The 25,418-nt window shown below is 36.7% G+C and overlaps 1 protein-coding gene across 50 annotated transcripts in view; it reads left to right on the top strand.

The window, feature by feature from the left end:
* The window catches only part of PIAS2 (protein inhibitor of activated STAT 2), a 113,591-nt gene that overhangs the window by 13,002 nt on the left and 75,171 nt on the right, over positions 1 to 25,418 (top strand). For 37 of the 50 annotated variants that reach the window (XR_014075113.1, XR_014075112.1, XR_014075114.1 and 34 more), the window contains one exon: positions 21,487 to 21,961. Coding sequence is in view for 31 of the 50 variants with exons in the window: in XM_081563418.1 (XP_081419544.1) it covers positions 21,487 to 21,961 (475 nt within the window). In the remaining 19 variants the exon portion in view is untranslated. Of the gene's footprint in view, positions 1 to 6,159; positions 6,255 to 21,486; positions 21,962 to 25,418 lie in introns of all 50 variants that reach the window. The other 13 variants (XR_014075116.1, XR_014075129.1, XR_014075126.1 and 10 more) reach the window with 2 other exon arrangements.

The raw sequence follows: 25,418 nt of genomic DNA, 5'->3' as shown, positions 1-25,418 counted from the left end.
AGATTTATTCCTGTTTTCATCTAGAGTGTATAGCTTTAATTTTTACATTTAGATTGTTTATCCATTTTGAGGTAATTTTTGTTTATGGTGTGAGGTAGAGATAAAATTTCCTTTGCATGTGGATATCCAGTTTTCCCAGGACGATTTGTTAAAAATTCTTTCCCAATTGAGTTGTCTTGACAGCTAGACTTTTTATTCAGGAATCTGAATTTAAGAAATTCACAATTGAAGTAAAAGTGATATGAAATCAATTGGTATCATAGTCTAAACTATCCTATATGAATGTTCATTTTGAATCATGCCCATTTCCCTAGATTTTTTGAAACAAAGGTTTTTTGTGTGTGTGACTTTTCAGAGAACAATATAAACTTAACATAGACATTCAGAGCTCTCCATATGATTATTCATACAAGTCAGTAAAAAGCAGATCTAGATTAAGAGCTTTATTTTTTTTGATTGGGGATGCATGGATTTCAACTGTATGACCTTAGACATTATTTGACTTTTTTCCCCCAATTGGAAATGGTTTAATATTTTAAAATTTCTTATTTCTTTTTATCTTTTTCTTTCCTTTTTTTAAATGAAAGGGCAGACAATTTTTTAAAAAAAATTTCTTAAACCTTGATATTACTGCCTTTAATGAGGGTAGTTCTCTTTAGTTTTTTTTTTTTTTAGGTTAATTCCAAAAATAAAAAATAAAGCATATCTTTCTGTATCTTGACTTTTCTTTCAACTGTAAACAGTATCTGTTTCTTGACTCCCTAGTAGATAAGAAATTCAGGTCATTGTATTTTCTACCTGCCCCAGCACTTTGATTTCTACCCGGTACATTTTTGTTCCTAATGCTGTTGATTATTTTAAACTTTCTGTAATAGTTACATTTCTGTTTCTTTTGTTTTTTCCTTTTTTTAAACTAATTGTAGTCATGCTAATGAAGTTTGCATTTCTTTAATTGCATCATTGTTTTATTATTGTTTTTGGCTAAGCTGGGTCCTCATTGCTGTGCACGAGCTTTCTCTCGTTGCAGGGAGTGGGGGCTCCTCTTGTTGCTGTGCCTACTCTTCTCATTGCAGTGGCTTCTTGTGGAGCACAAACTTCAGAGTGTGGGCTTCAGCAGTAACAACATGTGGGCTCAGGAGTTGTGGCATTTGGGCTTAGTTGTGTGGGAACTTCCTGGACCAGGGATTGAACTGGTGTGCCCTGCATTGGATGGAGGGTTCTTAATGACTGGACCACCAGGGAAGTCCCAGATTCCTGTTTTCTGACCGATCGGTTTTAGACACTGTTTCATTTCCAGCCCTAGAGAGGATTTAGCACCCATCCTTTCCCTGTTCTCCCTGCTTTCACCCTCCTTGTCATGTATGGATGTGAGAGTTGGACCATAAAGAAGGCTGAGTGCTGAAGAGCTGATGCTTTCTAAATGTGATGTTGGAGAAGACTCTTGAGAGTCCCTTGGACAGCAAAGAGATCCAACCAGTCCATCCTAGGGGAAATCAGTCCTGAGTGTTCATTGGAAGGACTGATGTTGAAGCTGGAACTCCAATTCTTTGGCCACCTGATGTGAAGAACCGACTCATTAGAAAAGACCCTGATGCTGGGAAAGATTGAAGGCAGGAGGAGAAGGGGACCATAGAGGATAAGAAGGTTGGATGGCATCACTGACTCAATAGACATGGGTTTGAGCCAGCTCCGGGAGATGGTGAAGGACAGGGAAGCCTGGCGTGCTGCAGTCTATGGGGTAACAAAGAGTTGGACACGACTGTGTGACTGTACAACTACCCTTCTTTCCCATTCTAGCCTTCACTTTCTATTACGTTGTCAAGATTTGTAACTTTTATATTATGGCTTATAACTTTTCTAAACTTCTCTGTGCTTCTACAGAAAGATTCTACAAATTGAATACTAATAACCAGCCTTTGTGATATGTGTGTGGATATAAGTAGTTACTGTAGAACCAAGTAGTGTGGAGCTGTAGAGGAGCTTCTGTGTTGTTAAACCTGGGCTCCTTAAATTAGTAATACTACAAAGCCCTGCTTGATTGTGGCTAGCTCCTGGAAATCATTGTTAAAACTTTAATATTGCAATGTATTTTCATCCTGTAACCGTTCAACTTTTCTTGAAGATGGGTTTTCTGGAGCTCTCAGCCTTTTATAATTTGGGCCGCTTGCTTTCTAGATCTGCTATATATGTGTTACCCTGAGATTACATTGCTCTCCTGGGTTTGGTTTGTTGTTTGGATCTCATGTCTTTCCTTTTTTAAACTCCTTTTTGATTTGATTGGAATATAATCTTGAATAGTTGTTTTATTTTTTTAGTTTTATTGAAGTATAGTTGGTTTATAATGTGTTAGCTTCTGCTCTACAGCAAGTGATTCAGTTACACATGTTTATATTTTCATATTCTTTTCCATTCAGGTTTATCATAGGATATTGAATATAGTTCCCTTTGCTATACAGTAGGACCTAATTGTTTGTCCATGCTGTGTATACTGCTAATCCCAAGATCCTAATCCCTACCCCCCACCCAAGTAGTTGTTTTAGAAACGATAAGCTGGTGATAAACTTTCTAATTTTTTGAACATTTAAAAAAATGACTTGCTTTTGTTCCTAGTTGAAAATTTAGATAGAGAATTATAAATTGGTAATACAGTTTTTCCTTCTGAATTTTGAAAGCTTTGCTTTTTGAATTTAAAACACCCAGTATTGCTGATAGAGATCTGTTGCAAATCTGATGGTATCTTTTTGTGAAAACCTTGTTTACAATCTTTATGGTTATCTCCTTATCTTTGGCTTGTGAACTGTCTTTAGTTGTGGGCCTTTTTCATTCCTTCTGGTGGAACCTTTTCAGTGGTAAGGCTTTTCAGGTCTGGGGAATTATTTTTTGTTTTTTTGATAATTTCTTTCCTATTTTCTCTGAGACTCTTGACAGGGGAATGCTAGATTTCCTAAGTTGATGTTTAATTTGTTTACATTCTGGAAGATTTCCTTGACTTGTCTTAGAACTCGTCCATAAAATTTATTTTAGTGATTATATTTTTGATTTAGAAGAGCTTTATCCTGTTCCCCCCCCCTTTTTTTTTTAAATAGCAACCTGTCCTTGATTTATGGGGGAAAAATATCTTGAACTCTCTTAGGATAATAATTCCTTTAAAAAAGTCCTCTTGATTGTTTACTGAATTGATAATGGTTATTTGTGATGTATGTATTGGTGTATATCATGCTAATTAATAAACTTAAATAGGTTATTTAATAGATACAAAAGATTGTTTATACCAGGTAAGGTATAGGTAAATAAACATTCATGTGCCCACCATCCAAGTTAAGAAATAGTTCATTAGATCAGCAGGGTGCCCTTTCCTGATTACATCCACATTATATAGATATAAAATTATATAAATCACAAATTTTATATATGCAAATTTTTTTGTAATTTGTGTGTGTGTTTTAAAATTTTATACACATTGAATAAATGCTGTATGTATTTGGTATGTTTTCTTTTATCACTGTTTTTGAGTTTTCATTGTGTAAATGTAAATACTAGTTTATTGATTCTTGTTGGAAAAAATTTCCTTTTTTCCCCTCCTACAACAGGTGCCTAAATCTCTTTTCTATATGTCTGAAATCCAACAAGCTCTGAAAATGCGCACACACACACACAAGTAACTTTGTAAACAAAGTTAACTTGCATTGATACGATGATATTTATAATCTTTATCGATCTCATTTAATGTGAATATTTAATACAATATGTTTTACTGTAGAAATTCTAGGAGTAGCATTGCATTGCTGGGAATTAAAGATACTCACATCTTCAACAGTACTGGATAATGCTAGATTATTTTCCAAAGAGGATTGTATTAGTGTTTGCTCCTTCTAGTAATGTAGAGGTTTTCATTACTTAGCACTTTTATCAGACTTTCTGGGGAGTATAAAATATCACCTTTTAGTTTTCAATTTTTTGATTTTTGCTAATGAGTTTGAGCATCTTTTACTATGCTGATTAACATGTTCTTCTCTCATCTGAGATTCTGTTCATGTCTTTTGCCCATTTTTGTACTAGGTTTTTTTTTTTAATATATACTTTTTATTGGGGTATAGTTGCTTTACAGTGTTGTTAGTGTCTGCTGTATAGCGATATGAATCGGCTGTGTGTACACATATATTCCCTCCCTCTTCAACCTCCCTCCCACTCCCCCATCCCACCCCTCTAAGTTGTCACAGACACAGGGCTGAGTTCCTTGTGTTATACAACTTCCTGCAAGTTACCTATTTTACACATGGCAATGTATATTTTTCAATGCCACTCTCTCAATTTGTCCCACCATCTCCTTCCTCTGTTGTGTCCACAAGTCCATTCTCTACATTGGTAACATGTATTTTTCAGTGCTACGCTCTCAGTTCATCAGACCCTCTCCTTTCCAGACTGTGTCCACAAGTCTGTTCTCTACGTCTGTGTCTCTGTTTCTGCCCTGCAAATAGGTTCATCAGTACCGTTTTTTCTAGGTCCCATATATATGCATTGATATACAGTATTTGTTTTTCTCCTTCTGACTTACTTCATTTTGTATAATAGGCTCAAAGTTCATCCACATCAGTTCAGCTGACTCAAATTCATTCCCTTTTATGGCTCAGTTTTTTAAAAAAATTTATTTCTGATTTGTAGTATTTCCACGATTGAATCTATCTATACTTTCTAGACTAGTCTCTTAGTTTTACAGCACCATCACATAGTTTTAGTTACTGTAACTTTTTAACAGCTTCCATAAAAACAAAACTTCTACTGCTATGGGACGTACGTAAGTAAGCAGATCATGCGAGTACAGCAGGAAATAGAACATGACTGGCATCCATTGCCTTGAGTCCTTTCCCAGTGACTAACCTCCTCCTCCTTGGAAGATACCTACTGGCCAGACTCGAACATCTTACACTAGTTTTGCCTGCTTTTTGAATCTTATTTAAATGGACTTATATAATATAGTGTATATTTTTTGTGCCTGATTTTTTCTTCTCAGTTTTGTTTGCAAGATTCATCCATATTGTTGTATGTAGTTGTAGTTTTTGTTAATTCCCTTCCGCGAGCAAAGTAATAGAGTTCCAGTTGCTTCTTGTCCTTTCTCATCCATCCTTTTAATTATAGACATTTTGGTGAGTGTTCAGAGGTTTTCATTTGAATCCGTAATGATTAATGATGTTAAGCCCTTTTTAATATACTGACTGGTCTTTTGTGAGGTGGCTTGCTAGGTCTTTTTCCATTTTTGTATTGGGCCATCTGTCTTTTTCATACTGATTTGTAGGAGTTTATTAACGTATCCCAGATACCAGGGCTTGTATGTTGTATTTTGCAAATATCTTCTCAGTTTTCCCAGCTCTATAAGTCTATTCAAAGTTCTGTTTGATTTCTTAACTTCTCCATTGCCCCCTTTCCATTGGCAGGTATCTCCAGGGGAAAAGAGGCATCAAATGTTAGATTCCATATTCTAGGCTTCCCTTCTTTCCACAGTCTTGGCCTTCCAGGTCCTTACTGCCTTTGTTGTGCTCCCAACAATTTTTTTTTCTTAAATTATGTTCAGTTTTAAAGTTTTCATAGTTGATGTGAAACCATCTAGTTAGTCATTGAGGGACACAGAAGTAGGCCAAGTCCTCCTGCCTTGTAGCTCCTCAAGGAACTTCTTGGTGGTTTGCTCCTCCATATAATTTTAGAATCAGTTTTTAAAGCTCTGTAGATACATGTACAGTTGGTGGGATTTTGATGGGAAATGCATTGAATTTGTAAAGCGATTTGAAGGGAACTGACATTTTGTTATTGTTTCTTAAGCATGAACATGGCAATATTCATTCACTTAGGTCTTTTACAATCTCTTTCAATAAAGTTTTTATAATTTTCTTCTAATGCAAGTATTTTGTTAGATTTATTTCTAGGTACCTTATTTTTGTGTCAAATCAGTAACGGTATCTTTAAAAATTATATTTTCTACCTTGCTGGTGTAAAGAAGTACAGTTTGTATAACGGCCTTGTTATTGTTCTAATTGTGATAAATTGTATATAGAATTCTTTTGGATATTCTGTGTAGACAGATCTGTGAATAATGACCTCTCTGTCTCCTCCTTTCCAATTCTTATGCTTTTTCTTTTCTTTTTCTTGTCTTAATGTGCTGGCTAGGATCTCCAGTACAATGTTGAATAGAAGCGGTGATGGGGGCATCCTGATCTTGTTCCTGATTTTAAAAGGGAATGCTTTCAGAATTTCACAGTTAAGTATGATGCTTGCTGTAGGTTTATTGTAGATAATCTTTTCAGGTTAAGGATGTTCCTTTCTAATGCTAGTTTGCTAATTGAAAAGAAAAATGAATGGATGTTGAATTTTATCAAAAACTTTTTCTGGGTCTTTTGAGAGGGTTGTATGTTTTTCTTCTGTTAACCTGTTAACGTGATGAAATACACTGAGTTGTTTTCTAATATTTAAACCAACCTTGTGTTTCGAATATTAAGTCAACCCTGGTCTGTCCCTTTTTTCCATTATTGGGCTCAGTTTGAATATAGTTAATGAACGATTTTATCTTTAATAATGAGTAATATTTCCTTATAATTAAGAAAGTATATAAACTTTTCCTCTTTCTTTTGGAGGAGTTTATGTGAGATTAGAAAAATTTGTTTCTTGAGTGTTTGGTAGAACTTCCTTGTAGAATTGGGACACATCTTAATCACTGATTTAATTGCTTTGGTTACAGGATTGCTCGTATTTTCAATTTTCAAACTGATTTTGGTAGGTTATACTTTAATAGAAAGTTGTCCATTTCATCCACATTCTTGAGTTTATGGCAATAAATTGTTAGTTTCTTATTTTGTAGTTAATGTCCTTTTAATCTTTTTTTTTAGTGCTGCCTTTTTCTTGCTTAGTTTTAAAAGCTAAAAATGCCAGTTTTTTTTTTTTCAAAAAAACCTTTTCAAATAATCAAATATGCTCTTTAACATATCCTTTCCCTACTTAATTTCTGTTTCTTTCCTTTATACTTCCTTCGGGTTTATTTCTATTTTTCTAATTTCTTAAGTTGGATGACTTACTAATTTTCAGCATTTTAATAGACATTTAAGATCTTGAATATCTATGTATTTGCTTTCCCTGAATCACACAAGGGATGAATTCTTAATTTATGAGTTCTTTACAAGTTTTATTTCCAGAGGACTTCCTTGGTGGTCCTGTGGCTAAGACTCCAAGCTCCCAGTGCAGAGGGTCCTGGTTCTCTCCCTGGTCAGGGAACTAGATCCTGCATGCCACAAGTAAAGATCCCATATTCTGCAGCTAAGACTTGGTGGAAATAAATAAATAAAAATATTTTAAAAGTTTTATTTCTAAACATACTGGCATTCTTTTAGTTAATTTGCTTATTGATTTGTAATTGTGTTGTGGCTAGGTAGCGTGATCTATGTGGATACAATCCTTGGAAATCTGTTGAGACTTTTTGTCTTTGGAGAGTTTTTTTTGTATTTGAAGAGAGTGTATTTTCTAGTTGGTGCAAAATTTTATGTGTGTCTAGTAGTTAGACTTGTTAATTCTGTTGTTAGAATGTTATATATTTGTTTTTTAACAGTAGATGTTATTCTGCTAGCATTATTTTTTCAATTTTCTTTGTAGTTTATATCAGCTTTTTAAAAGACATTTTAAAATTGTTACTACTACATGAAAATTTAAATTTATCATATTGCTGTTAAATTGAAACTTTTACTCTCTGTAGTTCCTCTTTATATCTAATAATACTTTTTAAGTTACATACTGTTGTTTGATATTAACATACCTATTATTTATTTATTTATTTTTGGGCCAGCTGATTCTGCCTGATTTTTAAAATTTCCCCTCCCCGTACATTTTTGTGTTCTTTTGTTTTAGTTTTATCTCTTATGAATGTCATGGTATTGAATTAAAAAATTAATCTGCTGTAATAATGTTGGTCTTTGTACTTTATAGTTAAATTTTTTTATTAAGATAATTGTTAATTCACTGACAGTTGTCGGAAGGAATACAGAGGCATCAGAGACATCCATGTCCTCTTTATCTAGGTTCCCACATTGATAATGTCTTGCCAGACTGTAGTACCATATCACAGTCAGGGTATTGACATTGACACAAGGTACAGACCATTTCCATCACCACAAGCATCCCTCATATTATTGTTTTTATAGCCACACCTTTTTCCTTTCCATCCCCGTAATCTCTGGGATCCACTCATTTTTTTCTTCATTTCTGTGATTTTGTCTTTTCAAGAATGTTATATAAATGGACTCATACAGCTGGTCACCTTTTGAGTTTGTTTTTTTTTTTCACTTGACATAATTGTCTAGAAATTAATCTATGTTATTAAGTGTATCAGTAGGTTATCCTTTTTTCTTGCTGAATCCTAGTCTGTGGTATGGATTTGTTTAACTTTGTACCTGTAGAAAAATTTCTGGGTTGTTTATACAGTTTTTGCTAATATGAATGAAAGTGCTACGAAGATTTGTGCATAGTTTTTTTCTTTTTTTGACATACGTTTTCACTTCTCTGGGATAAATGGCCAGGAGTGCAGTTGTTGAGTTGTATGATTATTGTGTATATGGTTTTTTTTTAAAGAACTTACCAAGCTGTTTTCCAGAGGGGCTGTTCCATTTTACATCCCTTCAAGCAATGTATGGGATGATCCAGCTTCTCTGCCTCCTTGCCAGCATTTGGTATTATCACTGTTTTTGATTTTAGCCATTCTGGTGTGTACCTTAGGTGATACCTTAGGTTTTAATTTACACTCCCCTAATGGCTAATGATGGGGGCTTCCCTGGTGGCTCAGATGGTAAAGTGTCTGCCTGCAATGTGGGAGACCTGGGTTTGATCCCTGGGTCGGGAAGATCCTCTGGAGAAGGAAATGACAACCCACTCCAGTACTCTTGCCTGGAAAATTCCATGGACAGAGAAGCCTGGTAGGCTACAGTCCATGGGGTCACGCAGAGTTGGACACAACTGAGCGACTTCACTCAATGGCTAATGATACTGATAGTTTCGTTTGCTTATTTTCCATCTCTGTATCCTGTTGGCGAAATGTCTCTTCGTGTCTTTTGTCCTTTTATCTAATTGGATTTTTTTTTAATTAATTACTTATTTGTGATTTATTTATTTTTGGTCATGCTGGACCTTCGTTGTTGCACTTGGGCTTTCTCTAGTTGCTGTTGAGGGGGGCTCCTCTCTAGCTGTGCTGCCACGGGCTTCTCAAACTGCAGCGACTTCTCTCATTGTGGTGCAAGGACTCTAGAGCGCGGGCTCAGTAGTTGTGGTGCATCGGCTTAGCTACCCTGTGGCGTGTGGAATCTTCTTGGACCAGGGATTGAACTTGTGTCCCATGCAATTGGCAGGTGAATTGTCCAACCGCTGGACCACCAGGGAATCCCTCTTATTGAGTTTTGAGAGTTCTGGATATATTCTAGATACTAGTCCTTTGTTGGATACAGATATTTTCTCCAAGCCTGTTGGTGGTTTTCATCCTTTTAACAGAGTTATGGAAGAGCACAAGTTTTTACTTTTGATGAAGTTCAGTATATTATTTTTATTCCTTTTGTGACTCTAACTCAGTGTCAAGTCTTTGCTTATCCCTAAATCTTGAATATTTTCTTCTAAGTTTTTTTCCCCTAAGTTTTATAGCTGTATCCTAATACTTATGTGTATGACCCATTTGGAGTTATTTTTTGTATAAAATGTGAGACTTAGGTAGAAGTTCATTTTTGGGTCTATGGATATGCAGTTGCTCCAGCATCATTTGTTGAGAAGCTGTCTTTCCTCCATTGAGTTACTTTTGCACCTGCATCAAAAGCTATTTGGGTATATTTGTGTAGGTCTGTTCCTGGGTTCTCTGTTCTGTACCGTTGGCCTCTACTTCTTCCTCTCTGCCTATATGACAGTCCTGAATTCTAAGCTGAATTATGAAATGGGATAGACAGATTCCTTTCTCTCTGTTTTTCAAAATTGTTTTAACTCTTCTAGTTCCTTTGCCTTTCCATACAAATTTTAGAATAACCTCATCTAGATCTATAAAATGTTTTGGTGAGGTTTGGGTAGGAATTGTGTTAAATCTGTGTCTTTACATAGGGAAATTTGATTTTGTTTTGTTGCCTGTTCCAGTGCACAAGGGATCCATTTATTTAGCACTTTTTAGACTTCTTTCATTAGTGTTTTGTAGTTTACAGCATATAAGACCTGCATCAGTTCAGTTCAGCTCAGTCGCTCAGTCGTGTCCGACTCTTTGCGACCCCATGAATTGCAGCACGCCAGGCCTCCCTGTCCATCACCAACTCCCGGAGTCTACCCAAACCCATGTCCATCGAGTCAGTGATGCCATCCAACCATCTCATATTCTGCCGTCCCCTTCTCCTTCTGCCCCCAATCCTTCCCAGCCTTAGGATCTTTTCCAGTGAGTCAACTCTTCGCATGAGGTGGCCAAAGTATTGGAGTTTCAGCTTCAACATCAGTCCTTCCAATGAACACCCGGGAATGATCTCCTTTAGGATGGACTGGTTGGATCTCCTTGCAGTCCAAGGGACTCTCAAGAGTCTTCTCCAACACCACAGTTCAAAAGCATCAATTCTGCGGCGCTCAGCTTTCTTCACCGTCCAACTCTCACATCCATACGTGACCACTGGAAAAACCATAGCCTTGACTAGACGGACTTTTGTTGGCAAAGTAATGTCTCTGCTTTTAAATATGCTATCTAGGTTGGCCATAACCTTCCTTCCAAGGAGTAAGCATCTTTTAATTTCATGGCTGCAGTCACCATCAGCAGTGATTTTGGAGCCCCCAAAAATAAAGTCTGACACTGTTTCCACTGTTTCCCCATCTAGTTCCCATGAAGTGATGGGACCAGATGCCATGATCTTAGTTTTCTGAACGTTGAGCTTTAAGCCAGCTTTTTCACTCTCCTCTTTCAGTTTCATCAAGAGGCTCTTTAGTTCTGTATGTGTTTTGTTATATTTTTGAATATACATATTTTGATTTTCTTTGGAGTGATTATAAATAGTATTGTGTTCGTTACTTGTTTCCACATGTTCTTTGTTAGTATATAGAGATGTGATTGTATTTGTGTGTTGACTTTTTTATCCTGTGACCTTGCTGGACTCAATTTTCTCTCTCTCTTTTTTAACAGTTAAAAATTTTTTTTTATTATTTATTTGTTTGTCTGTGTCAAGTCTTAGCAGTGGCACTTGGGATCTTTTGCAGTTGTGCACAGACTCTCTAGTTGTAGCACATGTGGGCTCAGCAGTTGTAACGTGCAGGCTTGGTTGCTCCATGTCATGTGGGATCTTAGTTCCCTGACCAGGGATTGAACCCGTGTCCCCTCATTGTAGGGTGGATTCTTAATCACTGGAACCATGAGAGAAATCCCCAGTTATTAATTCTAGTAATTGTTTTGCAAACTCCTTGGGATCTGCCAGTACAGGCAGTTTTATTTTTTTCTTCAATCGCTATGTCTTTTTTGTTGTCTTATTCCACTAGCTAGAACCTCCAGCACATCCTTGCCTCATTCCCAGTCTTAGGGAGAAGCATTCATTTTTTTCACCATGAGCTATAGTTTTTTTTTGTAGGTGCTTTTTGTCAAGGTGAGGTGGTTCTCCTGTATTCCTCTTTTTCTGAGAATTTTTATCATGAGTGGTTGTTGAATTTGTCACATGCTTTTTTTCTTCATTGATACATACACACACACACACACACACATATATAATCATGTGATTTTACTTAAGCTGTTAATATGGTGTACTTCAATGATTTCAGACATTGAGCCAACCTTATATTCCTGGAAATAACACTTCACTTGGTCTTGATATTCTTTTTAGATATTGCTGAAGTCTGTTTGCTAATACTTTAAGATTTTAGCATCTACAGTTGTGAAAGATGTTGGTTTTATGTTCATTTTTTGTACTGATTTTGTTTGGTTTTGGTATCAGGCTATTACTAGCTTCATAAATAAATTTGGGACTCGCTCATATTCTGTTTTCTAGAAGAAATTATGTAGAATTGGTACTGATTCTTATTTAAATGTTGAGTAGAATTCTCTGGTAAAATGATCTGGGTGTGGTAATTTTTTTTTTTTTTAGTTTTAAAATTAAGAGCTAAATTTCCTAATTAAAGGGAGTATTCAAATTATCTGTTTCATATTGGGTGAATTTTGGTAGTTTGTATTTTTCAAGGAATTGATCCATTTCAACTCAGTTGACAAATTTATGTGTGTATAGTTGTTCCTAGTATTCCCATATTTTTGATGCTGTGATTTCTGTAGTGATATCCCCTAATGGCTATTTTAATTGGAAAGTATTTCATTTTTATTTATTGGGATTATTGATATATTTGTATTTATTTCTACACCTTCATTTTGAGCATCTTACTTTTTCTGCATTTTGTTTCCTCATCTATTTTCTTGCTGTCTTATGGGTTTTTTTTTCCCCTTCTGTCTTTTACATGTTTTCTCCATTTTACTAGTTGTGAAATTTGTTTTGTTTTTTTTTTGCTTTCTCACAAACTTTTTAAGTGTAATTAAATTTTCTCTTGAAACTTGAATATATATATAAATCTAAAATTACTGTATTTTTCTTCCTTTGCTATAGAATGCTTTAAACTGCTTACCACCTCTACCAACTTTCAGGCATGCCATTTTGCCCAGCACTATTGTCTTAGCCTCACAGATTTCATATTATAATTTTATCTAGTAAATGTTTGTTTAGGCTATTTTCCTTCCTCCCCAGGTTTGTCAGTTTCTTTGCTCCTTATTCTGCTCTCATAATACTCATTCTTTTAGATTACTCTGATTCAGCCATGGTGGGCTTTTATTTTCTGTTCAATGTGTTGGGTATGCTTTTCTCAGGATTTTGGCATCTGCTGTGTTCTGTGCCTTGGAATGCTTTTTGTCTGATATCCATTGGTTGCTTTATTACTTGTTCAGTCACTTTCTCAGGCAAATCTTCTTCCTTTAAAATGGCAAATTCTCTGCCTCTTCACTTCATTTCCTTTTCCCTCTATTTTTGTCCATAGTATTCATCACCACATGCCATATTTGTCTTTTATTTCTTTTTTTTTTTTAATTTTTTCAAAATTTATTTGACTGCCTCCGTCTTAGCTGCAGCATGCAAGATCTTTTGTTGTGGCTTGAGGGCTTAGTTGCCTCAAGGCATGTGGGATCTTCCCAGACCAGGGATTGAACCCGTGTCCCCTGCATTACAAGGCTGATACTCAGCCACTGGACCACCAGGGAAATCCCTTTATTTAATTCTTTGTTGTAAGTTTGATCTGTCAGAATTCGCTGGAATTTTACTATATTTATAACTGAAGTTGGGAGGAATTGACATCTTTTCAACATTTTCTGTTTTTATCTAGTTGTTGTTCAGTCACTCAGTCCTGTCTGCCTCTTTGCAACCTCCATGGACAGCAGCCTGCCAGGCTTCCTTGTCCTTCACTGTCTCCCGGAGTTTGATCAGACTCATGTCCATCGAGTCACTGATGCCATCCAACCACCTCATCCTCTGTCACCACCTTTCCTCCTGCCTTTAATCTTCCCAGCATCAGGGTCTTTTCCAATCAGTCTGCTTTTCACGTCAGGTGGCCAAAATATTGGAGCTTCAGCATCTGTCCTTCCAGTGTATATTCAGGGTTGATTTCCTTTAGGATTGATTGGTTTGACCTCCTTGCTGTCCAACAGACTCTTGAGTATTCTCCAGTACCACAGTTCAAAAGCATCAATTCCTCAGGGCTTAACTTTCTTTATGGTCCAACTCTCACATCTGTACATAACTAGTGGTCATGTCAAACCATATAGTCAAACCATAGCTTCAACTATTTGGACCTTTGTTGGCAGAGTGATGTCTCTGTTTTTTAATATGCTCTCTAGGTTTGTCATAGCTTTTCTTCCAAGGAGCGTGCTTCTTGTAATTTCATGGCTGCAGTCACTGTCCACAGTAACTTTGGAGCTCAGGAAAATAAAGTCTGTCACTATTTCCATTGTTTCCCCACCTATTTGCCATGAAGTAATGGGACCAGATGCCATGATCTTCATGTTTTGAATGTTGAGTCTTAAGCCAGCTTTTTCACTCTCCTCTTTCACTTTCATCAAGAGGCTATTTAGTTCCTCTTTGCTTCCTGCCATAAGGGTGGGTTGTAAAGCAGTGGAGACAACTCACAGTACCAACAACGCGTTTGACCCAGGAACTGCTAATGAGTGTATGGTGCAGTGATGATTCAGCAAGTTTCGCAAAGGAAACAAGAGCCTTGAAGTTGAGGAATGCAGTGGCCAGCCACAAGAAGTTGACAGTGACCAACTGAGAACTGATCCTCTTACAACTACGCAAGAAGTTGCCGAAGAACTCAGCATCGACCATTCTATGGTTGTTGAGCATTTGAAGTAAACCGGAAAGGTGAAAAAGCTCATTAAGTGGGTGCCTCATGGGCTGACCACAAATCAAAAAAAGTCATCATTTTGAAGAGTCATCTTCTTTTATTCTACTCAACAACAACAAACCATTTCTCGATTGGACTGTGACGTGCAATGGAAAGTGTATTTTGTACGACAACTGGTGATGTCCAGCTCAGCGGTTGGACCAAGAAGAAGCTCCAAAGCACTTCCCGAAGCCAAACTTGTACCAAAAAAAGGTCCTGGTCACTTTCTGGTGGTCTGCTGCCAGTCTGATCCTCTACAGCTTTCTGAATCCCAGTGAAAGCATTACATTTGAAAAGTGTGCTCAGCAAATTGATGAGATGTGCCAAAAACTGCAGCTCCTGCAGCCGGCATTGGTCAACAGAACGGGCCCAGTTCCTCTCCATGGCAGTGCACAACCAACACTTCCCAAGTTGAATAAACTGGGGACCAAGTTTTGGCCTCATTCGCCGCACTCACCTGACCTCTTGCCAGTCGACTATTACTTCTTCAAGCATCTCAACCACTTTTTGCAGGTAAAATGCTTCCACAACCAGCAGGAGGCAGAAAATGCTTTCCAAGAGTTCATAGAATCCTGAAGCATGGATTTTTATGCTACAAGAATAAACACACATTTCTCGTTGGCAAAAATGTGTTGATTGTAACAATTCCTATTTTGATTAATAAAGATGTGTTTGAGCTAGTTATAATGATTTGAAATTCTTAGTCCAAACCACATTTACTTTTGTATCAACCTAATAGCATTTATCTAGCTAATAATTTTTTGAGCCAATAAATCTTTTTGTATTGTTTTTCTTCTTACCTTATCCATTTTCAGAATACTAATGGGTTGGTTTCCCAGTGTTTTCTAAAGGAGATCAGTGAGTTTTTTCATCATTATGTACAAATGATTTTTCATATATTTGATGTTTGAATCTGATGCAGTGTTGGTCTTTTCGCTGCTCACATCAGCTTGTCCTGGGCTGCCGAGTTGTTTTCTGTGTCCTTCTGACAAGATTTCAGTAGTCTTTGATAATTTGTTTTATGCATAGGATGTTCTAGGCATGTCTTGTGCATTTTCAGACTTGCAGTTAGACGTTTCCCCAAGGAGCCTGAGCTTTTTTTTTTTTTTGGTGGGAAATGGTATTTAGACCACAATCTCTTTATCTTAGATTCAAACAAATGACATTTTTTTTTGTCTAATTGAATATAGAATACTTTCAGATTAATAGAAAACTTGAATAGATAGTGCCATATACTCCACAACCAGTTTCCCCTTGTCAAGCAAACTTTTTATTATGGAAACATTCTAGGTGACAAAGGTAGAGAATTCTCTGTGTATCCCATACCTTTCAATTATCAACTCGGGTCTTTTTTCATATTGCCCAGTCATGTCTGTTTGTGACCTCATGGACTGCAGCATGCCAGGCCTCCCGGTCCCTCACTGTCTCCCGGAGTTTGCCCAAGTTCATGTCCGTTGCATCGGTGATGTCATCCAGCCATCTGATTCTCTGATGCCCTCTTCTCCTTCTGCCCTCAGTCTTTCCCAGCATCAGAGACTTTTCCAAGGAGTCGGCTGTTCATGTCAGATGACCAAAATACTGGAGCTTTCAGCATCAGTCCTTCCAATGAATATTCAGGGTTGATTTTCTTTAAGATTAACTAGTTTGATCTCCTTGCTGTCCAAGGGACTCTCAGGTGTCTTCTCCAGCACCACAGTTTGAAGACGTCAATTCTTTGGCGCTTTGCCTTTAGGGTCCAGCTCTCACAACTGTATTTGACCACTGGGAAGACCAGAGCTTTAACTAGACGGACCTTTGTAGGCAGTGTGATGTCTCTGTTTTTCAACACACTGTCTAGGTTTGTCATAGCTTTCCTGCCGAAAACAATCGTGTATGTCCTCATCTACTCCCCCCAGATAATTTTAACAGAAATTCTGTGTACTTTATAGAAGTTTTATCTGTAAATATTTCAGTATGTGACTATAAGGACAGAAATCGTTTTAACCAAGTAATTTATTGAATTTATCTTAAACCATTTTTATTTTCCTAGATTAAATTATATTTAAGTACTTTGAGGCTTTTGTGTCTGTACTCATAGGAAACATTAATGTGTTATCAAAAGATTCGTTATCATCTGTCTTGGGAAATGACAGAATAGGTGGTATGCTGGGTCCCTGGTTCATCAGGCTTTTCTCTGAAATTTTGGTGGATGAGTGGACTCACCTGCTGAAGTTTGAAATACAGTACTATTTTAAAAGTTTGTGTTTTGTGTTCAATAGTTTTTTCCATGTTTGTTTTCTAGTGTGTATTTGATTTTCTGGCTCTTAAGCTCTTGAATAGTTTAAGGAACAAAATTCCATTTTTCCCTTGAAGAGGTAGAGGAATTTATTTACTAAGCTATCTTTTCTGGGCAGATAATTCTGGAAGTAGAGCAAGAGAAAGATAATACTCCTTGAATCAGATTGAGTAATATATTTTTCTAGGAAATAACTTTGTCTTTAAGTTAGAAAATAACAGCATGTGCTGTTGTCTTAAGAAATTTGCTTAGTGTTTGTAGTCTATGTTTCTCTTCTTATTCTTAGGACTATATTTGTTTTCTTCCCCCTTTTTCCAGACTGAATTTATACACTTTTTGCATTTTGCTTTCTAAGTCATGTTTTCTTGTATCCTTTAATTTGTCACTCTTTTCGAGAGTGTGTTTGTTGTTGACTTTTTTTGCCTCTTGAACTGACTTCATTATTTTAAATCTTGTACAAAAGGAAGATATTTAGGAGATGGTCCCCCAAGCTTAGACTTATATCATAGGTTTTTAAAATGCAGTATTTTCTTTATTGTTTCTTTTAATAGTTGATTTTCAGTTTTGATTTTTTTAAGGTAAGTAGTTATTTTTTGTATATCTCAAGTAAAGTGGGATTTAACCGTAGGGATTACATGATCTCACGGGAGTAAGGCCCAGGAACTGAGGCCTCCTGTGACTTCTGGAATTGCATCTATCTTTCTAATTTGCCATAGTAGTTTTTCTTATGGCATCAGCTCAATCATGCCTTTGATGGATTGATGACGTATCTGATTTTTTTTTAATGCATCCCTACTTACAAATGCAGGTGTAGATTGTTTTAATACTGTAGCTGGGAAAGGTGATATTAATAATGTGATTTGTCAGTTTGCCTCAGCAGCTCTTCTCCTTTCCCTATAATATATGTCATAGCAGATGGAGAATCTACAGAGCTGTATTGATCTTTACCATGACATCTAACCCACTAGAGCTTCCCCAAATTCTGTGCTTTTTTGGGCTCACATAACACCATCAACTTGCCTTCACTCCTATATGTAATGTTTCAGTTGTATAAAGTTCCAGCTTTAAAATTTTTTAATAATTTTGGCAACGAAAAAGCTTGTTTTACATTTCTAGTCTCACACAAACATTGATTGAGAAATTTCTCTGTAGTGTACACAGCAGTTGTAACTGAAGTGTTAGAGGGCAGACTTGGAAGCAGGCGGGATGGACTTGATAAAATCCACTTGAAAAAGGAGTGTTATTAAAAACACTGACATCACAGGTTGGTGGAAAGCAGTAGCTGAAACCCATTTTTGGTAGTATTCATAGCAGGCTCACCTTACCTGGTGACTGCTGAAATTGGTTGAAGACATATTTTTTTAAAAAGGCATAACTTGAAGAAGCGGGATCCAGTGGCATTTGCCAGGAAACACATATTCATAGAAGTTGACTGATTAAGCTTCTTAGGGGATATCTTAATAGTAAATGCTAAATAAAGGGAGAGTTTTGTTGTTGTTTTAAGCTAGAAATTGATTACCAGAAAAATGGTGTGTCTGCCAGCATCCTGAGTCTTGATGCCGGGACCTTCAGCTACTAATTCCTGGTGTGAAGTTTTCCACAGGACACTATGGACTCTCAAAGCCATCATCCTTGAGCAAATGCCCGCAGTACTTTATCTTGGCACCATGTTGCAGGGCACAGGCTGCCCTGCCTCCTGTTGTTGTTTCCTTGCCCCTCTCCAAACCTGAGGATTTCTCTTTTGCTTCACAATACTGTAATTCTGCGTTCTGTCTCTTGATTCTCTTTCATTTGTGTATTTCCAATAGATGTTAGACCAAGTACATTAGCATTCTATGCCAAATAAAGTTCCCATTGAAAATAAGTATTATGAGACCTCCCAGGAATTCTTTTTTGAGAGTCAAGCTTTAGAACGCCTTGTTGGGCTATTTTGTCATTTCTGTAAAACAAGTTTCCTTAAAATGAAGAATTACCTGAAAATAAGGGTAAGGAGAGACGTCATGAATTCTGAGTTAGTTTGGTTTTTTTTATAAAGAATCACAGATATCTTTTATTTGTAGGACTGTCATTGTTGATTGTTTTTGTTGTTAGTATTCTCCTAACAACTAATTCAACTAACACTAATGTTAGATGTTAGACTTAATGTTATTTGTGCTACTGTAATATAAGCGATTTCAGTTGAAGTATTTTTTAAGATTGAGAACTTTGGGAAAGAGGCATTGCATTTCTTGCTTCGGAGGAAGCTTCCTGAAAAGCTGTCATAGTCTCTGTATGCTTGAAACTGTGACTCTTAACTGGTGTGCCATGAGATAGGCCAAAAATTCTCTTGTTTTCCATCTTTGTTGTCCTGAGCATAGGGGTGTTCAGTTCAGTTCAGTCACTCAGTCGTGTCCAACTCTTGTGACCCCATGGACTGCAGCAGCCAGGCTTCCCTGTCCATCACCAACTCCTGGAGCCTACTCAAACTCATGTCCGTTGCATCGGTGATGCCATCCAACCATCTCGGCCTCTGTCGTCCCCTTCTCTTCCCTCCTTCAGTCTTTCCCAGCATCAGGGTCTTTTCCAATGAGTCGGTTCTTTGCATCAGGTGGCCAAAGCATAAGGGTAGGGTAAGATAAATAAAATCTTCCTTTTACCCACGGGGGAAGTGAAGCAAATTAAAGTATAATAATCATGGTACTTGTGATATATGTTGCTGTTAGAGTATGATTTAGATCCATACTGTCCAGGGTGATTGTTCCTCCACCTGTAGCTAGCGCCCTAAGCCCTTGAAGTGGGGTTAGTCCAAACTGAGATGTACTCAAGTGTGAGATACACACTGGGTATTGAAAACTTAGTACGAAAAAGATCTTGTTGACACTTAAAAAAATAAATTATTTTTAAACTGCAGCCACTTTTACATGTTGAAATAATGCTTTTGATATATTGGATTAAATAAGGCATATTATCAAAGTAAATTTAAAATGTATTCTAATGTGGTTACCAGATAGTTTCGAATTGTATATGTGGTTCCTATTTCTATTGAACTGCACTGATCAAGAGTATAAAGTGTTTGCTGGGATTACAATGTAATATTCTCTGACTTGTACAATCTGAAATTTGGAGACAGTATTTTAAGTAGAATTCTGATACAGCATATACATTCAGATTACTTTGGTATATTTAAATTTGTTTGCATTTTGGAAAACTGGCAAGTATTCCTGACAACTGTTTTAAATACCAAGAAGAGTTTTAGCAATTGTTCTTGGGTTATCAGTGACACTTAAAAGTGCAAAACAGAGGAATTATTATGAATCACTGCCAACTGTAGTATGGCCCCTGCATACTCAGCAGGTTGAATAGGCATCCCAGGCAGCTGTAGAGTGTGCAGTGCCGAGGAGGAGGGTTGGTCGGTTTCAGAAAGGGCTTTTGGACAACTCAGGTCTTACTTCTCTTTTAGTTAGATGATGCTTGTACGGTACAGGTGAAACGGACCCAAGTGTGGTTTACCTCTTAAGTTCAGAATTGACTGAAAATGACATAAGTGGATGGGTTTATGACGCAGTAAATGATAGAATTTACTAGGTTTGTTGAATAAATAACAAGGTGAAATGTGGAACAGAGAGCTATTTATAGTCTTCATTTTGCACCATCGAGTTCTTGTTTTACACCTGAGAATTTCAGTCATTACAGGAGTTCGACTGCTGAATAAAGATGATGTGATTTTTATCTTTAGTATTTAAAAAAAAATCCTTATTTTCTTAGTGATTAAGTGAAGTTGCTCAGTTGTGTCTGACTCTCTGTGACCCCAGGGACTGTAGCTTACCACGCTCCCCCGTCCGTGGGGTTCTCCAGGCAAGAGTATTGGAGTGGGTTGCCATTTCCTTCATTTGTGTCTGCCTCTCTGTGACCCCAGGGACTGTAGCTTACCACGCTCCCCCGTCCGTGGGGTTCTCCAGGCAAGAGTATTGGAGTGGGTTGCCATTTCCTTCATTTGTGTCTGCCTCTCTGTGACCCCAGGGACTGTAGCTTACCACGCTCCCCCGTCCGTGGGGTTCTCCAGGCAAGAGTATTGGAGTGGGTTGCCATTTCCTTCATTTGTGTCTGCCTCTCTGTGACCCCAGGGACTGTAGCTTACCACGCTCCCCCGTCCGTGGGGTTCTCCAGGCAAGAGTATTGGAGTGGGTTGCCATTTCCTTCTCCAGAGGATCTTCCCGACCCAGGGATCGAACCCAGGTCTCCTGCACTGCAGGCAGACGCTTTACTGTCTGAGCCACCAGGGAAACTGTCGTCCCTTAATATTGGAGTTGGGGTGAAAAATGTTTTTGATTTTTGGATTGCAGTTCTGTCTTGATTTTGTAGATTTTTCCTGCTTAACATCAGAAACTTTACAGGTACATTGTTGCAGAAACTTAAATTCTTTTGTTTAATTGATGATAATACTATAATAAACGTTACACTGTGTATTGTACAGTGTGAAAAGGAGTATTTTCACTGGTTATAGATTTCATAGATAGTAAAGTGGTCAACAGAAACCAACAGACCATAGATTTCCAAAACTGAGAAGAGCAAAACATAATTAAAACCATAATGTGAATGTAATTGCGGGGAAGGGTGGTGGTGGTAGAAACAGTTAGCAATTGTAAATGATATGTGAAAATGCTGATTACTAGCACATGCCTGTTGATATTAACAGAATATTGGAAAAACCTGATTTTACAGTATATTTTTAGATATGGTATTTGTATGTTTGAGGCTGACTATTGGCTTATATCCTTCTTTTTTTCCTTTCCTTTTAGAATATGGTTTCTAGTTTTAGGGTTTCTGAGCTACAAGTGTTACTGGGCTTTGCCGGACGGAATAAAAGTGGACGTAAGCATGACCTCCTGATGAGGGCGTTGCATTTATTGAAGAGTGGCTGCAGCCCTGCGGTTCAGATTAAAATCCGAGAATTGTATAGACGGCGATACCCGCGGACTCTTGAAGGCCTTTCTGATTTATCCGCACTCAAATCACCGGTTTTCAGTTTGGATGGTGGCTCCTCACCTGTAGACCCTGACTTGGCTGTGGCTGGAATCCACGCGCTGCCTTCCACTTCAGTTACACCTCACTCGCCGGCCTCTCCCGTTGGTTCTGTGCTGCTTCAAGATACTAAACCCGCGTTTGAGATGCAGCAGCCATCTCCCCCGATCCCTCCTGTCCATCCTGATGTGCAGTTAAAAAACTTACCCTTTTATGATGTCCTTGATGTTCTCATCAAGCCCACGAGTTTAGGTAAGTGTTAGAGAAATCCGTTTCTTCTGGACAAGAAAGTAAATAAAGCAAGAGGGCTTCGACTGTTCAGTAATGAATTGCTGTTAATATTGTAAAAATCAAGGCATTAAAATGCCAGATGCTTAAATGTACAGGTAAAAAGAAATATGGGCAACCATGACAAATCTGGCATAAAACTTAATTTGTTGATCCAACTTCCTTCTTATAGCTTAGAACTCAAATTGCTTCGGTGTGTATACTAACAGACACAAATCATATTTATTGCCTGTGAGTCTGCCTTTTTATATTTTTGCTGTTTTTACAGAGACTTAGTTTCTGTTCAACATAGCTTTTAAAACTGTTTTTGCAAGAAATAAATCTTTTTTACTTAAATTTTTCCTAAAGTGACAGAGTTTGCACATTTTTTAGCTATTTGTTTAATAACCAATGACTGCTCAGAAAATGTAATAAATTTTATATGGTTGGACATTGATACATGTGACTCCGACAGATTTTTACCTCAGTTGATGACTTCTGTGCTGTAATGGCATAATTTCCTCCTGGCTAGTGAAATTATTTACAGAGGTATTTGAATTTGTTGATAAATTGTTTGGGAAATGACATTTCATAATTAGACTGGGAGATCATTTTCCTGTCCATCCTAGGAAAAACGCTTTTTTGTTTCAAGTCACTTGAAAACTCTCTTAAATATATTAATATGCGTCTTTCACTTCATATAGGATTATACTTGTACATCTTGGTTGAGCTAGAAGGAAGTTTTGAGGGGCAAGACTGGTTAATGGGGTCAATATGGCCTGATGGTGGTAGGCTCCTTACATTGTTTTGTTTAGCACAGCTGAACCGGGCAGGTAGAATAATGTATTTTATCCCTTCATTACATTCATTCTGAAATAAGGATTCTGTATTTGTTCATGTTTTATTGTTTGTACAAAGTCTTGTGAGTAGAATTATTGCATCATAGAGTAAGGACTCTTGATAACATCATGCTAGATTAGTTTCCAGTACAGCTGTGCCAGTTTGAATTCCACAAAGCGAGAGACTGTCTTTCATTGCAGTTTTTCTTCCAACTTGTATCTTGTTTAGATTTTTCGTTTCTAAAATTAATAACAGGAACAAACATTTAAAGTATGTATTACCTAACTGTGTTTCTTTAAAGGTTTTATTTTCATTTTTAACTTCTTTTTTAACCAGATTCGTTTATCTGGTTAAAATGTCGCCATAATTTATTTCTCCTTTTTTCATGGTTTTTGATCAGTGTAATAGTATCAGGGTTCGTTCACATGTTTCTTAGCAGTCACTGCCAAATTATTTCTTTGTGTTTGGAGAAAGATTCAGACTAGTAGTGTGTGTAGGTGACCCTACCTCCAGGGACTCCTCAAGAATATGGCTAAAGGCAGGACTGAGAAGAAGAGGCCATCTGGGGTCCTGGTTCCACTGGAAGGCTGAGTGCCTGGGAGGAAGATGACTGGAGACGGAGAGAAGATGCAGCAAGGTGTCTTCTCTGCCCCTGGCATCCGTGGGGCGCCAGGTGGCGAACTCTGAAGAGGCTTCACGGAGTGTTTTGCGTTCCATGCTTTCCTTTTGTTCAGAAACAGAAATAGGAATTTTCTTTCTTTTCTGTGTTCTTCATAAGTTTTTCTTTCATTAACCTCAGTAAGGTTAAAGGAAGGTAGTAGGCTTTTTATAAATTTACTAAAATTTTTATATCTCCTGTGACTTAATAGTGATGTTAATAATACTGGAGGCATTTTGTGTTGAAGAGTGATTAAGAAGAAAACCTGCCTTTTGCTCATAGTTTACATTAGAATGTAAGAAATACATATAACCTTGGGACTTATAAAATAACCTTTTGCTCCTGAGCTAAAAAATTGTCGATGCATGTATTTTTCAGGAGTCCTGCCTATCATTGTTTCTGTAAACTTTATAAACTGATTTCTTGTTTTAAAACAAGACTTAAACATTTCCTTATCCTGCCTTCCCTATGAAAGAAAAGAAAACAATTTTCTTAATGTGTATATTCTTAGATTGATAAAATAGTGATCTAAAAAAGGCTATAGACTTTGAAGTAGAAAGTTAAAAAATCAGCATAGTAGCATATAATCTGTCAAATAAAAGTGGGAAAATCTGATCATTTCCAGTAATGACCTTCAGTTGAAAATGTTTAGTGTCATAATGTCTAAAGCAATGCAGTGACATTTAGGAATTGGTTTAAGTGTTAGTCATTTGTTTATATAATGTTGGAAATACTTGTAAAAATAAAAATTTGGGGTAAATCCATTTATTTGGAACACTATTATGGAGAAACCTACTTACATTTGGGAAATGAGAATTAGAAAGCCTTATGAATTGAAAGAGATCCAAAACCATATTTCAGAGCACATATTCTTGGAATCCATCAGCCAGTCTCTGTATTCTTGATTTAATATATAGTTGATTAGAGTATTTGTAAACCATCAACATATTGTTGAACAGGAATTAATTAACAACATGGGAAAGACTGGAAGAGCCCTATAGAAAAACAAAAAGCCAAAAAGTCAAGAAATGTTCCAAAACCTCTTGGGAACGTTGAAACCAGTAGCCCTTTAGTATGGAGGGATTCTCTGTTACAGCGAGGTGCATCTATAGATGCTAAACAAAACGTCATGACAAATACATTCTACTTAAGAAGATGTGTTACTGTATAGTTTTGTAATTTGGTATTATTTCTATTAAAATTATTTAAATAAAATTATTTTAGCATTTAAAATGACAGACTATTGTATCTAGAAAGTGTGAGTGTATACAATAAAACTATATGAATTTCTCTATAGCTGAGGTTTTACTGTAACAGATGAATTATCCCCTAATCTGAAAACAAGTTAATAAAATTTCTCTTCTCCCTTAAATAGCTATTCTCATTTGCTTTTGCTTTCACTGGCAGTATTTTTGTCTTTTTTTTTTTTGGTCTATTTTCTGTTTCTTTCTTCTGTTTTTTTTTTTTTTTTTTGATGATGAAGTCCTTTCTCGCTAAAAAAATTTGTGTCTATTCAATCTGTATAAAAGAATATATTAAAGACATTGTTATAAAGAATATCTATGAATGAAAACCTGTGTAACCACTACCCATTTTTTAGGAAAGGAGCATTGCCAGTATCTTGGAAACCTTCTCCTTGCCATTTCCTCTTTGAGTTACATCACTGTTCTGGATTTTGTATTTCCTCTTGCTTGTTTTACCATATATGTGTGAAAAAAAGTAATGTTTAATTAACTTGCTTTTGAAATGGATATGTGGTATACTGTGTATGTATTCTTCTGTGACTAGCTCTTTTTGTTCATTCTCTTTCTAAGCATCTACATGTTGATGTGTCAAACTGTTTAATATTTTATGAAATATCTTCAAAGTATTGAGTCTTTTATTCCTTAAAGTTTCTTCACTTTGTTTTTCAGTTTACAAAAGTAATTTATGCTAGTAATTGAT

Source organism: Giraffa tippelskirchi, chromosome 14 (assembly GCF_054371585.1).
Source record: "Giraffa tippelskirchi isolate mGirTip1 chromosome 14, T2T-mGirTip1v1.2.pri, whole genome shotgun sequence".
NCBI classification, from domain to species: Eukaryota; Metazoa; Chordata; class Mammalia; order Artiodactyla; family Giraffidae; genus Giraffa; species Giraffa tippelskirchi.
This window is presented reverse-complemented; position numbering and strand designations above follow the sequence as displayed.